At 47.6% G+C, this 14,113-nt stretch overlaps 1 protein-coding gene across 8 annotated transcripts in view; it reads right to left on the bottom strand.

Annotated features, from left to right (window-relative positions):
• The window catches only part of RYR1 (ryanodine receptor 1), a 1,068,376-nt gene that overhangs the window by 501,965 nt on the left and 552,298 nt on the right, over positions 1–14,113 (bottom strand). For all 8 annotated transcript variants that reach the window (XM_069206982.1, XM_069206985.1, XM_069206986.1 and 5 more), the window contains exon 50: positions 1,814–1,954. In XM_069206982.1, coding sequence (XP_069063083.1) covers positions 1,814–1,954 — 141 coding nt within the window. The remainder of the gene's footprint in view (positions 1–1,813; positions 1,955–14,113) is intronic.

Genomic DNA, 14,113 nt, shown 5'->3' with positions numbered 1-14,113 from the left:
CAGCGACCTGAGAGCGTTGAAGTTTCTGGATCTAGTCTGACACGTGGAATTTTCTACAGGTGAGGAAACAGCAGGTAGCTGTCCATCAGAACATGGATATTTTATGCAGAAGATGGAGAGGGCGCCCAACAGGAATCTACTGAATAGCTACATAACATTAACAACTGTTTTTACTATAATGCTTCATACCACATTTGTGCCACTTTTAAGCAGTTATAAATAGCAGATGTTACAATTACCCAATTTAATAGTATTCAATTTACCAACCTCAGAAGCATGAATGTCTGAGTCTCCCTTACAGTGGCAGCCATTTAACCCATTGAGCCATCTTCCAGTTGTAACTTTGTGGATTTTCAAATATCTTCTCAATGTTTTCCTCCCCATTTAGAGTAACTGTACAAACAGAGTGTCAAAGTTCACTAAAAAAACGCATTTTCCTTTAGGTTATAAGGAAGTTGATTTTCTCACCAAGGAAAATAGGAGCAACTATGTCATATTCAGAAAGCAGTTATGATTTATAAAGAAAGATGTCTGCTATTTGCGTAGTTTAATACCCTTTAAGGTTCATTTGGTAGTTCACGGCAGCATGAGGAAGATTTCAAGATCCTACTTAGTTGCTAGAACAGCTCGATGATTGCTGTAGCTCATTCCCAGGCTCAGGCTACATTGCTTGTGAGTATTTGAAGAAGGTCGAACAGAAGAATGCCAGCTACCTCATCAGTACTACGGTGAGAACAACTGAGATATCATGGGCAAATATGTGGGCATCAACTTCCATGTTTCTATATGACTGTTGCCCAAAAGTGTGAATTCTAGTACACAGTTTCTCCATTGTATTTCTAAATAAGGATAATGAACATTCCATAGGATGTAGCACTCCAGTCATCTATAGTGTATACTTTGAAGTGCATTGTTGTGCAGTTGCGGCCCAACAGTAGTATTAGGTGATGTAGTGGATGTATTATTTTTGCTGGTCGATATCACTGACCTTAATATAGTGTTATACAACCGATTTTGTGGTATACAATATAGGTAAGGCCTGGGATGAGGAACAGGGGTGTAGATGTGATGTGAAGATTTCTTACTAGTAAGTTCAATTAATTAGTTCAACTCGTGTTAATCACAGCTTTCAACTATTTCTGGACAGTCTACGATCTAATAGAGACTTCTGTAGGCTCAGTAAGATGCCTGGAATGCCACCTCCTTTTGTACCATCCTACCACGGTGGATGGGACTAGTGTTTCCTTTCCTGGATGTGCTATCTATTTCATAAGAAGGATACATTGGACTAGGACTAATGGAAATTCACGTTCAGTACTCTGAACGTCAAGCAAGCCTGCATATGTTATGCTGCAACTTAAACAGTCTTCTAATGATGCTTGATGATTAGCCCTCCACCCAATGATTTAGTAACATTTGTAACCTTGGGTGCTGTTTGGAGGAGAGAAGGAGAATGAAACATGACACAAAGAATAATTTATAGTTTTCAAACAATGGGTTTTGCGTGCATGAAATACAAAAATCGGTATTTTTATAAAACTTTTACTTAGTTTTTTCCTTTGGACAGCGAAAACGTTTTGCAGGCCAGAGACAACATTTTGAATTAAAGAACATTTTAACATGCCCTTGTTGAAGTTATGGACAGAGGTTTTGTTAAAATGTGTATTTTTTAGAAGCCGCAAAGTTTCCTCTGGATTAGCAGTTTAGGCAAAACAAAAACATTCAAAGACAATGTGCTCTTCTTGACGCACGAAAACTTCACTATAAAACCATGCACTTTAGAAACATCTGCCTATTTCGAAGATCTCTTTACCTTATGAGCAAGGGATTCAAAAATTCCCCAGAACAACTTCCGGGACAAGTGCAGCTCTTCCTCTGAGCTGACTCCATAGTTGGCCCAACCAGTAGGGAGGCAGTAGTATTTCCAGCAACGCTCGTAGTGATTGGTTAAAAGCTAAACAGTAGACAAAAAAAAACAAATTTCAGATGTCTACAAAACCTTTTCCACAGTGATGGGATATACAATAGCGAGGGCAAGCAATTACAGGCTTCTTAGTGAAGTTGTGTGATGGGAAAAGTTAGATTTAAAAAGTCAACCAACAAACACAATAATGTATTGTCTAGCATAGTGCTTATCTTTGATGAAAAAGTAAGTAATTTAATTGTACAGCAAAACAAAACAGTACGTACTCCAAAGGGAGTTGAGGTACAGGGATGTAGGACCCCTACGGTATCAAATAAAATACATATATCTTAATGGTGCCCACTAATTCCCCACTTTTTTAATGTGCAATTCAGACATAGGTCAAGGTACAGGTAAAGGCTTAAACTAGGGACAGGTGTAGATCACTAGCGATTACCTAAAGAACTGTCCAGTAGGTCATTTCAGTACTCATTTGTGCAATATATTTGTACTGGTCAATATTAGACTTCAGCAACAGCATTTCCTAACTTCTCCTGATAGCCAGTCTTTCACTTCAAGCAGACACAGCACTGCGTTACCTGCTCAGTAATGCTGGTAAATCCATTGTATGGGTCAGTGTAATCAGTGACTTCACACTCTCGGGCTCTAGCACAAGGAGGGGAGACCACGGATAGCTTTTTTAATGATCACTGCTGCTGAACGGCTCACTCAACAGCCTTGTCAGCAGTCAGGACCTCCAACACAGCCAGTTATTCTTTTTCAACATCTACAGCCTTGAGACCTGATGCAAGTGAAAGCTTGTCTATGGCAGCCATGGCCACCAGCCTGATGAAGGTAGGCCTTCAACTTTGGCAACTGCAGTCTTCAGGCTCTTGCAAGAGAATGTTCGTCTTGGAAGTTGCAGCCTCCAGGCTCATCTGGCAACTCCTTTCAGGTAGGCCTCTTAGGAGGCAGCAGCAACAATAGGGCCTCGGGGTCAACAGTGGGAATATCGGGTAACATGATGATGACCCAGTGAATATTTATTTATGTAAGCTCTAGGCAGATGCTGCAGCAGCAGGCCAGGGGGCCCTACATTCTTCATGTAAAGACTAACTTTGCTCCAAGTCAACTGTCAGCTACTTCTGGGTGCAACACACCCTGGGAAGATTTTGAACTTCTCTTCCTTTACAGTCTCTCTTCCTACAGGCAAAGGTACTCTTCTTCCCTCTCTGATAAAGCAGGCTTCTATGCGCTAAGCAGATCCTCAGCTTATACAGCAAGTAGCAGACTTCAAGTGAAGTCCCCTCTCCTCTGAGAGCCTGGCTGCATGCAGACACCAACCCTAGTCGCAAAGCAGTCCTCTGAGTATTCTGTGGAACACTCCCTTCCTTATTTTTAATGGGAGGGTGTTGCAGTACCAGCTGTTGGCCATGTGTGGTACTTGACTTACTTCAGGTCTGAAATGGAGTACATTTACTACTGTTTTGGGTACCTTTTGGCTGTTGTAACTTGAAAAGTGATGTGTGTGAACAGGAATGGGTTTACTCTTTTCCCTCCCTAAACCCCACCTTACTCTGCCCTAAGCTCCTCCTGTTTTTTTTTTACTAAGTATTCCTCATTTTGCAGCCATCCCCTGGGAGGCGAAGGTGCAGAACTCAGCACTTAGGTTAGTGACCACCATTTTGGACTGCATCGATAGTACTATTGTAGTACTAATAAATGTACTACAAATGCAGTTTGTGAATAGGCCCACAGACTCCCACTTCCATTTATGTGCTACAAACTCACTGCACATACATGCACTCCACATACACATGGTTTATCCGGAAAGAATCTGGGGTTTCACATAACACTTTAAGGACGACCAGTAGACTCGCCTTCCTTTCACACACAGAAGAAGATCTGGTCACACTACTGATTTGCAAAATAGGTTACACTGTTTCCACAGCTCTTTGTTATGTGCCCAGGACATAGACAGTAGTCGACTGCCTATTATGAGGTCACACTTTGAGCACCCATCAGGTCATAGAACCAGAGAACGAAGTGGGCTGGACATGAGGAGCACAGCACCATACTTTTTTAATTCAAGAAAAACATTTCCCCAACATTGAGTGAAAAAACAATCTTCTCGGGGTGGATACTTTCAACAGTTAAAATGCTGCAGCTGAAGTGTAAAGCAGGAGACTTGTGTACTGTGAAACCAGAGGAGGGGCAGACAAGCCTTCCTGTCCAGGTGCCCGCTTGCCTGAAAGAAATGTAAATGTGCACAACTGGTTAATATGCAAATGTAAAACGTGGTTGGAAGCCAGTATAGGCATTCATTGAGGGAAGCACTTATAGCTTCCTGATGGCATTCAGCTTTATTGCAAGGGAGATACCAGCTGAGCTGTGAAGTGTGTGCTTTTAAAAGACAGTTATAAACAAATTGCACTATGTACAGTCCTGGTATTACTAAAATCTGTATTTTGCAAGCACCTTTTTTATCTTAAACCTTTTTGCAACTTTTGTAGCAGTCTATCTTATACTATGTGTAATGCAAGTTTAAAATAATGACTTACATTTTCACAGTGCTTTGTGTGACAGACTGGGATCTCATAGTACTAAATATAAACAATTCACTAGTCTGCCCAGCACCAACCAGGATTCAATTCTGCGGTTCTCTGGTTTGACTCACAGACCCCTGCAGTGCATTAAGTAATAGAGGTATCATAATGTACAATAGTGCATTTCCCACTGATTAACTTAACTTATATTTAGTTTTCCTTTAATCTGCATTATTTTGTATGTAGTTACCTGAAGGAAGACCAACAGATGTTATAGAATATTTTGTTTTTTATAGTCTCACCACTGACCCTTCCCTCACGCTCACCCCTCCCCTTTTACATGCATCACGGTTCCTGTAGGAAGCTGGCTCTGTATATACTATCTCAAAGTGAGAGATAGTGTGCACAGAGTCAAAGGGTTCCCCTTAGAGGTTGACAGGGGCCAAATGAGATAATACTAAAGCTCTATTTTGTGGTAGTGTGGTCGAGCAGTAGGCTTATCAGAGGGTATTGTTAAGCATTTGTTGTACACACACAGGCAATACATGAGGAACACACACTCAAAGACCTAACTCCAGGCCAATACGTTTATATATAGAAAAATATATTTTCTTAATTTAGTTTTAGTACCACAAGATTCAAATTTGAGGAAAGTACATAAAATGCAAGGTACCTCACATAGGTAAGTATAGAACTTTGATTTAAAACAGTAGTACACACAGTTTTGGTAAAAAATGGCAAATAGCTATTTTAAAAGTGGACACTGCAAAAATCAACAGTTCCTGGGGGAGGTAAGTTTTGGTTAATTTCTCAGATAAGTAAAGCACTTACACAGTCAGTCTCCTGGGCATAGGCAGCCCACTGTTGGGGGTTCAAGGCAACCCCAAAGCCACCCCACCAGCAACACAGGGCCGGTCAGGTGCAGAGGTCAGAGGAGGGCCCAAAACACATAGGTGCCTATGGAGAACAGGCGTGCTCTGGTTCCAGTCTGCTAGCAGGTAAGTACCTGCGTACTCGGGGAGCAGATTAGGGGTGTTTTGTAGAGCACAGAAGGGGGGACACACAAGCACAGAAAACACACCCTCAGCGGCACAGGGGCGGCCGAGTGCAGTGTGCAAAGTATCGCGGGTTTGCTGTAGAAATCTATAGAGGGACCCGGGGGTCACTCTGGTGATGCAGGCAGGGCACAGGGGGGTCTTTGGGGGCCAGCCACCGACTGGGCTAGGATGAGGGCCGCCTGCTGGTCACTCCTGCACTGGTAGGTGGCTCCTCTCAGTCCTGGGGGCTACGGTGCAGTGCTTGGTACAAGCGTCAGGTTCCTTGGTTCCCAGGCAGTCGCGGTCAGGGGGAGCCTCTGGAACCTCTATGAAGGCGTCGCTGTGGGGGTGCAGGGAGGTTGACTCAGGGTGTCCACATCGTTGGAGTCGCCTGGGAGTCCTCTCTACGGTGTTTGTTGTCCTGGATTCGAGCCGGGGGCGTCAGGTGCAGAGTGTGAAGACTCACGCTTCTGGCGGGAAGTGAGAGTCTCTTCAAAGTTGTTTATTGTTGCAATTTTGTTGCTGTTTCTGGACAGAGCCACTGTCCTCGGGAGGATCTTGGTCCTTTAGGTTCAGGTCAGTCCTCGGAGTCCTCAGAGGTCGCTGGTCCCGCTGGATGCGCCGCTGTGCAGGTTCTTTGAGTCTGGAGGCAGGCCGCTGGGCTGGGGCCAAGTCAGTTGTTGTCTCCGTCATCTCTGCGGGACTTTCAGGTTAGCATTCCTTCTTCTTGCTGTAGGTTGCAGGAATCTGATTTCCTGGGTTCAGGGTCGCCCCTAAAAACTGAATTTAGGGGTGTGCTTAGGTCTGGGGGGCAGTAGCCTATGGCTACTGCCCTGGAGGGTGGTTACACTCTCTTTGTGCCTCCTCCCTGAGGGGAGGGGGGCACATCCCTATTCCTATTGGGAGAATCCTCCAAAACCAAGATGAAGGATTTCTTAAGGCAGGGGTCACCTCAGCTCAGGACACCTTAGGGGCTGTCCTGACTGGTGGGTGACTCCTCCTTGTTTTTCTCATTATCTCCTCCGGACTTGCTGCCAAAAGTGGGGATTGTGTCCAGAGGGTCTGGCATCTCCACTAGATGTCCTGGGGCATAGTAACAACAGGCATGAGCCTTTGAGGCTCACCTCCAGGTGTTACAGTTCCTGCAGGGGGAGTTGAGAAGCACCTCCACCCAGTGTAGGCTTTGTTCCTGGCCACAGAGTGACAAAGGCACTCACCCCATTGTGTCCACAAACTCGTCTGGTTGTGACAGGCTGGCAGGAACTGGTCAGCCTAGCACTAGGAATTGTAGTGGTATACAGGGGGCATCCCTAAGATGCCCTCTGTGTGCATTTTTCAATAAATTCCACACTGGCATCAGTGTGCATTGATTGTGCTGAGAAGTTTGATACCAAACTTCCCAGATTTCAGTGTAGCCATTATGGAACTGTGGAGACTCCCGGACTATATACTCTTTATGGCTCCCCTGCACTTACAATGTCTAAGGTTTGGCTTAGACACTGTAGGGGCATAGTGCTCATACAACTATGCCCTCACCTGTGGTATAGTGCACCATGCCTTAGAGCTGTAAGGCCTGCTAGAGGGGTGATTTACCTATGCCAGAGGCAGTGGGTTGAGGTCATGGCACCCTGAGAGGAGTGCCATGTCGACTTAGTCATTTTCTCCCCACCAGCACACACAAGCTGTGAGGCAGTGTGCATGTGTTGAGTGAGGGGTCCCCAGGGTGGCATAATACATGCTGCAGCCCTTAGAGACCTTCCCTGGCCACAGGGCCCTTGGTACCAGAGGTATCTGTTACAAGGGAATTATCTGTGTGCCAGGGCTGTGCCAATTGTGGGAACAAAGGTACAGTTTAGGGAAAGAAAACGGATGCTGGGGCCTGGTTAGCAGGGTCCCAGCACACTTTCAATCATAACTGGCATCAACAAAAGGCAAAAAGTTAGGGTGTAACCATGCCAAGGAAGGCATTTCCCTACAGTTCCCATATTTTTTAAAACACACTTCGACTGCTGCATAGAACAGGTTCGCAACCATGCATTGAAAGGAACATGTCTAAGCCTCTATGTACACACATACTAGCTTAACACCAGGGCCAAAAATAAAAGGTCAGTATGCCAGTTTCACATGCAATCGGGAACATGGTCAAGGGTAAAAGCCCATTTACCTGCATGAGGCATTCCCGTCCTGACAAGTTTGACAATAGCAAGGGGAGGTGCATGTCAGACAGTGCTGAGGATATCAGCAGAGCAGCTACGATATATGTGGGTTACAATACTCAAATATTAGGGTTGGTGCACGTCATAGTACGAATGGTGCGCTGACAGGCATGTCTAGGTCCTGCTGTTACACGAAGTTAGGCACTTCTATCAGGGAAGTCCTGCCAAACAACGCTCTACATTTTGAAGTTTGAAACGCGAGGAGTAATCAAATATCCGCTAGAGAAAAGAACTCTCATGGCTTTAAGTGGGATGAACACAACTGTAGGTTCTCCTAAAGGGGCGTGGCTGATGTAATTAAGAACGAGGCTTGAAAATACATGAGCTAAAAATCTGTGCTTCGCAAAGCATGCCGCCTGACTGATATTCTGCTGCTTCTTTCTGCCATTGTGTTCAGATATACAATACACGTAACATTCCACCTACAATACGCCAGGACTACTGACTTTGTCAATGGTTGTTAGTTGCATAAGATAAATAAGATACAGCAATGGCTTCATTGTATTAAATAATGAAAATGCTTCAGTTCTGAAATGATGAGACTGTGAAAGAACTATAACCAGTCTCTTTCAAGTTACATTAAAGGCAGCGCAGGGTGGTAGTGGTGCTGAGTGAAAGATTACTTTTTGCAAATTTTGTAGCAGTCTATCTTATACTATGTGTAATGCAAGTTTAAAATTATGACTTATATTTTCACAGTGCTTTGTGTTGCAAACTGGGATCCCATAGTACTAAACATAAACAATTCACTAATCTACCCAGCACCAACAAGGATTCAATTCTGCGGTTCTCTGGTTTGAAACACAGACCCCTGCAGTGCATTATGTAATAGAGGTATTGTACAAGTTACTTACCTTCGGTAAAGAAATATCTGGTAGAGACATATTCTAGTTGCAGATTCCTTACCTTTGAATTTCCCCAGGCGTTAGACTGGAACCGGAGATTTTTCTTCGGGCAGTACCTATGGTGGCGTTGTTGGCGTCGTGCCCGCCGTAATGACATCGCAGTTGTATATTGGTGCCACCCCAGCGCGCTGGCATCAGTTTCTTTTCATGACTTTCCACGCCAATAGTGCAGAGCCATGAAGAACACTAAGAGTGGTGTGCCAAAACTAGGGCCCTTAAGGGAAAGTTCCTGTCCCTAGAAATCAGTTCGCAGTGCGGGGAGGATGGGCAGGTCAGTAAGGCATCTGCAACTAGAATATGTCTCTACCAGATATTTTGTTACCGAAGGTAAGTAACTTGTAAATCTGACAGACTTCTAGTTGCAGATTCCTTACCTTTGAATAGATACCCGAGCAATACCATCCCCGGTGTTGGGCCTGCAAACTAAGATCACACCAAAAAGTCCTGCAGGACCGAACAGCCAAAGTAGCCATCCCTTCGGACCAGATTATCCAGGCAGTAGTGCTTGGTAAAATTGTGCAAAGATGCCCACGTTGCTGTCTGACAAATATCCAGGGCTGGAACGCCGCGTGCTAGCGCTGTGGTAGAGCTGTATCTCTGGTGGAGTGAGCTTACAAACCTTCAGGAGGTTACTTTTTAGCCTGAGTGCAGCACATTTTTATGCACAAGACTACCCATCTTGAAATGGTCCTCTTCTGCACCGCCTTCCCCTTCTTTGCACCCACATATCCCACAAAGAGTTGAACATCCACCCAGAAGTCTTTGGTGCGATCAAGATAGAACGCCAACGCTCTTTTTGGGTCTAAACCGTGGAGTCTCTCCTCCTCATGAGAGGGATCTGGGGGTGCATAAAAGGTAGGCAATGTGATGGACTGTCTGACATGGAAGGGTGTCACTACCTTGGGTAGAAAAGAAGCCCTCATGCGAAGCACCACTTTGTCAGGGTGTATAGAAAGAAAAGGTGGCTTAGATGACAGAGCTTGGAGTTCACTAACTCAATGGGCAGAAGTAATGGCAACTAGAAAGACAGTCTTTATAATTAAGAGCCTTAGAGGACAGTTGTGAAGCGGTTCAAACGGGGTACACATAAGGTAAGTTAAGACCAGGTTGAGATCCCATTGGGACTTGATGAATGGGATAGGAGGAAAGAGATGTGTGAGGCCTTTAAGAAACCTCCCAAGTATGGGAGAGTTAAATAAGGACGGTTGATAAGGTAACCTTAAGAAGGTAGAGATAGCAGAGAGATATCCCTTAAGTGTACCCAAGGTGGAACCCTGCCGGTCTAGGGAAAGAATAAAGAGAAAAACTTGAGAGAGAAGAGCAGAGAGAGGATCGACAGAATTGTCAATGCACCATGCCCCAAATGTCTTCCGAAAGGCTTTTACAGTTTTGGTTGAGGGATGCGTGACTGCCAAGATAACATCACAGACTTCGGGTTGCAAGTCGAAAGCCGTCAACTGTCGCCACTCAATCTCCCTGCAAGAAGTCGCAGAGTTGACAGGTTCGGGTGGAGGACCTTCTCCTGCTGCTGCGACAGAAGATCCTCCCAAAGAGGCAGTCTGATCAGAGGAGCTATGGCCATGTTCAAGAGCTCGGGATACCAGACTCTCCGTGCCCAGTCCGGAGCCACCAGTATTATTTGGGCCGGGTCTTGCCTGATCTTCTTCAGAACTCTGGGCAGAAGTGGTATTGGCGGGAAGGAGGCCTGAGTTCCACTCGCAACGAAAAGCATCGGCGAGCGAGAGACGCCTTGGAAACTCCAACGTGCAAAGCAGCTGACATTGCTCGTTCTCTACGGAGGCAAACAAGTCTAACCAAGGTTCTCCCCACTGAAGGAAGAGACCTCACGCTACCTCCGGATGGAGACGCCATTCGTGGTCGACCATGCATCATCGGCTGAGTTTGTCTGCTCTGGCATTCAAGGAGCTTGCAGGTGTTAAACCACCAGGGAAATGCCCTGATGTTCCAGCTAAGTCCAGAGGCGAAGGGCCTCTTGACAAAGAGTCCACGACCCCACTCTGCCTTGTTTGTTGCAATACCACATGGCAGTGGTGTTGTCTGTGAACACCTGCACTGCTTTCCCCTTGAGAGAGGGAAGGAATGCTTTCAATGCTAGTCAAATCGCCCGGAGCTCCAGATGACTGATATCGAGACCGGTTTCCGCCGGAGACCAGATACCTCTTATCTCTGCCTCTCCCATGTGGCCACCCCATCCCAGAAGTGACGCATCTGTCACGATCGTAAGATCTGGTTGGGGAAAGGAGAGGGATCTGCCCTCGACCCAATCCAGCTTCGTTAACCACTACTGCTGGTCTTTCGCAGTCCCTTCTGAGATCTGGAGCTTGTCAGAGAGATTCCCCTGATGCTGCCCCCACTGGAACTTCAGGTCCCACTGCAGAGCCCGCATATGCCATCTGGCATTTTGAACCAGCAGGATGCAGGAGGCAATGAGGCCCAGCAGCCTCAGAGTCATTCTCACAGAAATCCAGGATAGAGGCTGAAACATTGGTATTGTAGCCCAAATATCCTGGACTCGCTTTTCGGGAGGATATGCCCGAAACTGCACTGTATCCAGAACAGCTTTGATGAAAGGGAGCATCTGAGAACGAGTCAGGGGTGACTACGGCACGTTGATAGTGAACCCCAGCGAATGCAAAGGGTTCACCGTAGTCTGGAGGTCAGAGACAACTGTCTGGGGCGAGTTTGCTTTCAACAGCCAATCGTCACGGTAGGGGAAGACTGGACCCCCCAACCTGCTCAGGTGAGCTGCCACCACTACCATCACTTTTGTGAACACCCGAGGGGCACTGGTAAGGCCAAAGGGGAGCACGGTAAACCCAAAGGGCTCGTGACCTACCACAAATCATAGGTAATGCCAGTGGGCCGGCAAGACGTGAATGTGGAAGTATGCATCTTGCAAGTCCATCTACCATCCAGTCTCCGGGATTCAGGGCAGATAGGACCTGAGCCAATGTCAACATTCTGAACTTCTCCTTTTTAGGAACAGATTGAGGGACCGAAGATCTAATATAGGTCAAAGACCTTTGTCCTTTTTCAGAACCAGAAAGTAGCGGGAATAGCAACCACGACCTACTTCTGGCAAAGGAACCCTCTCTATAGCTCCTCTGGCCAAAAGGGCGTGGACTTCCTCGTGGAGAAGCACCATATGATCCCCTGATATCTGACTGTATGGAGGTGGCATGGCTGGAGGATATGTCTCGAAGGGGAGGGAGAAGCCCCTTCGGACAATGTGGAGTACCCACCTTTCAATCAATCAATCAATCATGAAATTTATAAAGCGCGCTATGTACCCGTTAGGGTTTCGAGGTGCTTGGGGGGGGGGGGGTAGCTGCTATCGTACAAAGAGCCATGTCTTGAGGAGTCTCCTGAACGTGAGGAGGTCCTGGGTCTGGCGTAGTGAGGTCGGGAGTGAGTTCCAGGTCTTGGCGGCGAGGTAGGAGAAGGATCTGCCGCCAGAGGTCTTGCGCTGGATTCGGGGGACGATGGCGAGGGCAAGGTTGGTAGAGCGTAGTTGGCGTGAGGGAACGTAGAAGTTGAGTCTGGTGTTCAGGTAGGTCGGTCCGGTGTCGTGTAGTGCCTTGTGTGCGTGGGTGAGGAGTTTAAAGGTGATCCTCTTGTCCACGGGGAGCCAGTGGAGGTCCTTCAGGTGGTGGGAGATGTGACATCGGCGGGGTATGTCGAGGATCAGGCGGGCGGATGCGTTCTGGATGCGTTGAAGTCGTTTGATGTCTTTTGTTGGGATGCCTGTGTAGAGTGCGTTGCCGTAGTCGAGTCTGCTACTGACGAGGCCTTGGGCCATCATCTTTCTGATTCCTGTTGGAATCCACTTGAAGATCCTGCGGAGCATGCGGAGGGTGTTAAAACAAGAAGAGGAGACAGCGTTGACCTGTTTGGACATGGTGAGAGCGGAGTCGAGGATGAAGCCGAGGTTTCGTGCCTGGCTGGCTGGGGTGGGTGGGGGGCCCAGGGCGGTGGGCCACCAAGAGTCGTTCCAGGCCGAGGGGGTGCGACCGAGGATGAGGACTTCTGTCTTGTCGGAGTTAAGTTTCAGGCGGCTGTTGCTCATCCATTCGGCAATGGATTTCAGTCCCTCGTGGAGATTGGCTTTGGCGGTGAGAGGATCTTTGGTCAGGGAGAGGACGAGCTGGGTGTCGTTGGCGTAGGAGTGGATGCTGAGGTTGTGCTGGCGGGCCAGTTGTGCAAGGGGGGCCATGTAGATGTTGAACAGCGTTGGGCTTAGTGAGGAGCCTTGGGGGACGCCGCAGATGAGGTTGGTGGCTTCGGAGCGGTAGGGTGAGAGTCGGACTCTCTGGGTTCTGTCGGAGAGAAAAGAGGAGATCCAGTTGAGGGCTTTGTCTTGGATACCGGCTTCGTGGAGGTGATTTAGTAGGGTGCGGTGGCAGACCGTGTCGAAGGCAGCGGAGAGGTCTAGGAGGATGCGGGCTGAGGTTTCGCCGTTGTCCATTTGTTGTCTGATGTCATCTGTGGCGGCGAGGAGTGCAGTCTCTGTGCTGTGGTTGCGTCTGAAACCGGATTGGGAAGGGTCTAGGATGGAGTTGTCTTCGAGGTAGTGGGAGAGCTGTGCGTTGACGATCTTCTCGATGACTTTCGCTGGGAAAGGGAGGAGGGAGATCGGACGGAAGTTTTTGAGGACGTTGAGGTCAGCCTTAGGTTTCTTGAGGAGGGGTTGGATTTCTGCGTGCTTCCAGCTGTCCGGGAAGGTAGTGGTGTTGAAGAAAAGGTTGATGATCTTGCGGAGTTTAAGGGCGATGGTGACGCCGGCTTTGTTGAAAACGTGATGTGGGCAGGGGTCAAAGGGAGATCCTGAGTGGATGGAGTTCATGGTCTTTAGGGTTTTGGCGTCATCTACTTGGGTCCAGGTGGTGATGCGGTCGGTGTGGGAGGAGTTGTTGGGGGTGGGGTCTGGCGGAGGTGTGGTGTTGAAGCTGTCGTGGATGGCTGCGATTTTCTGGTAGAAGAAGGTGGAGAGGTCGTCGCAGAGTTTCTGGGATGGAGGGATGTCGTTGACGTTGGCGTTGGGGTTGGAGAGTTCCTTCACGATGCAGAAGAGTTCCTTGCAGTCGTGAGCGTTGTTGTTAAGGCGTTCTGTGAAGTGGGAGCGTTTGGCGAGTCGGATCCGTTGGTGGTGTTCACGGTTGGCTTCCTTGAGGGTAGCAAGGTTGTCGGGTGTGCGCTCGAGGATCCATTTTTTCTTGAGTTTCAGGCAGGTGCGTTTGGAGGTGGTCAGTTCATCAGTGAACCAGGCTGTTTTTTTCTTTTCTTGGTTGACGGTGGGTCTCTTGGGTGGTGCTAGGATGTTGGTGCAGTTGAGGATCCATTGTTGGAGGTTGATCGCGGCGGAGTCCGGGTCGATGGGGTCGGGTGGTGGGTTTTTGGCGAGGGTGCTGGCTAGTTGATCTTCGGTGACTTTTCCCCAGCGGCGGTAAGGCGGTAGAGGGGTGCGGTGGTGTTCGGTGTTTTTCTT

Source organism: Pleurodeles waltl, chromosome 9 (genome assembly GCF_031143425.1).
Source record: "Pleurodeles waltl isolate 20211129_DDA chromosome 9, aPleWal1.hap1.20221129, whole genome shotgun sequence".
In the NCBI taxonomy this organism is placed as follows: Eukaryota; Metazoa; Chordata; class Amphibia; order Caudata; family Salamandridae; genus Pleurodeles; species Pleurodeles waltl.
This window is presented reverse-complemented; position numbering and strand designations above follow the sequence as displayed.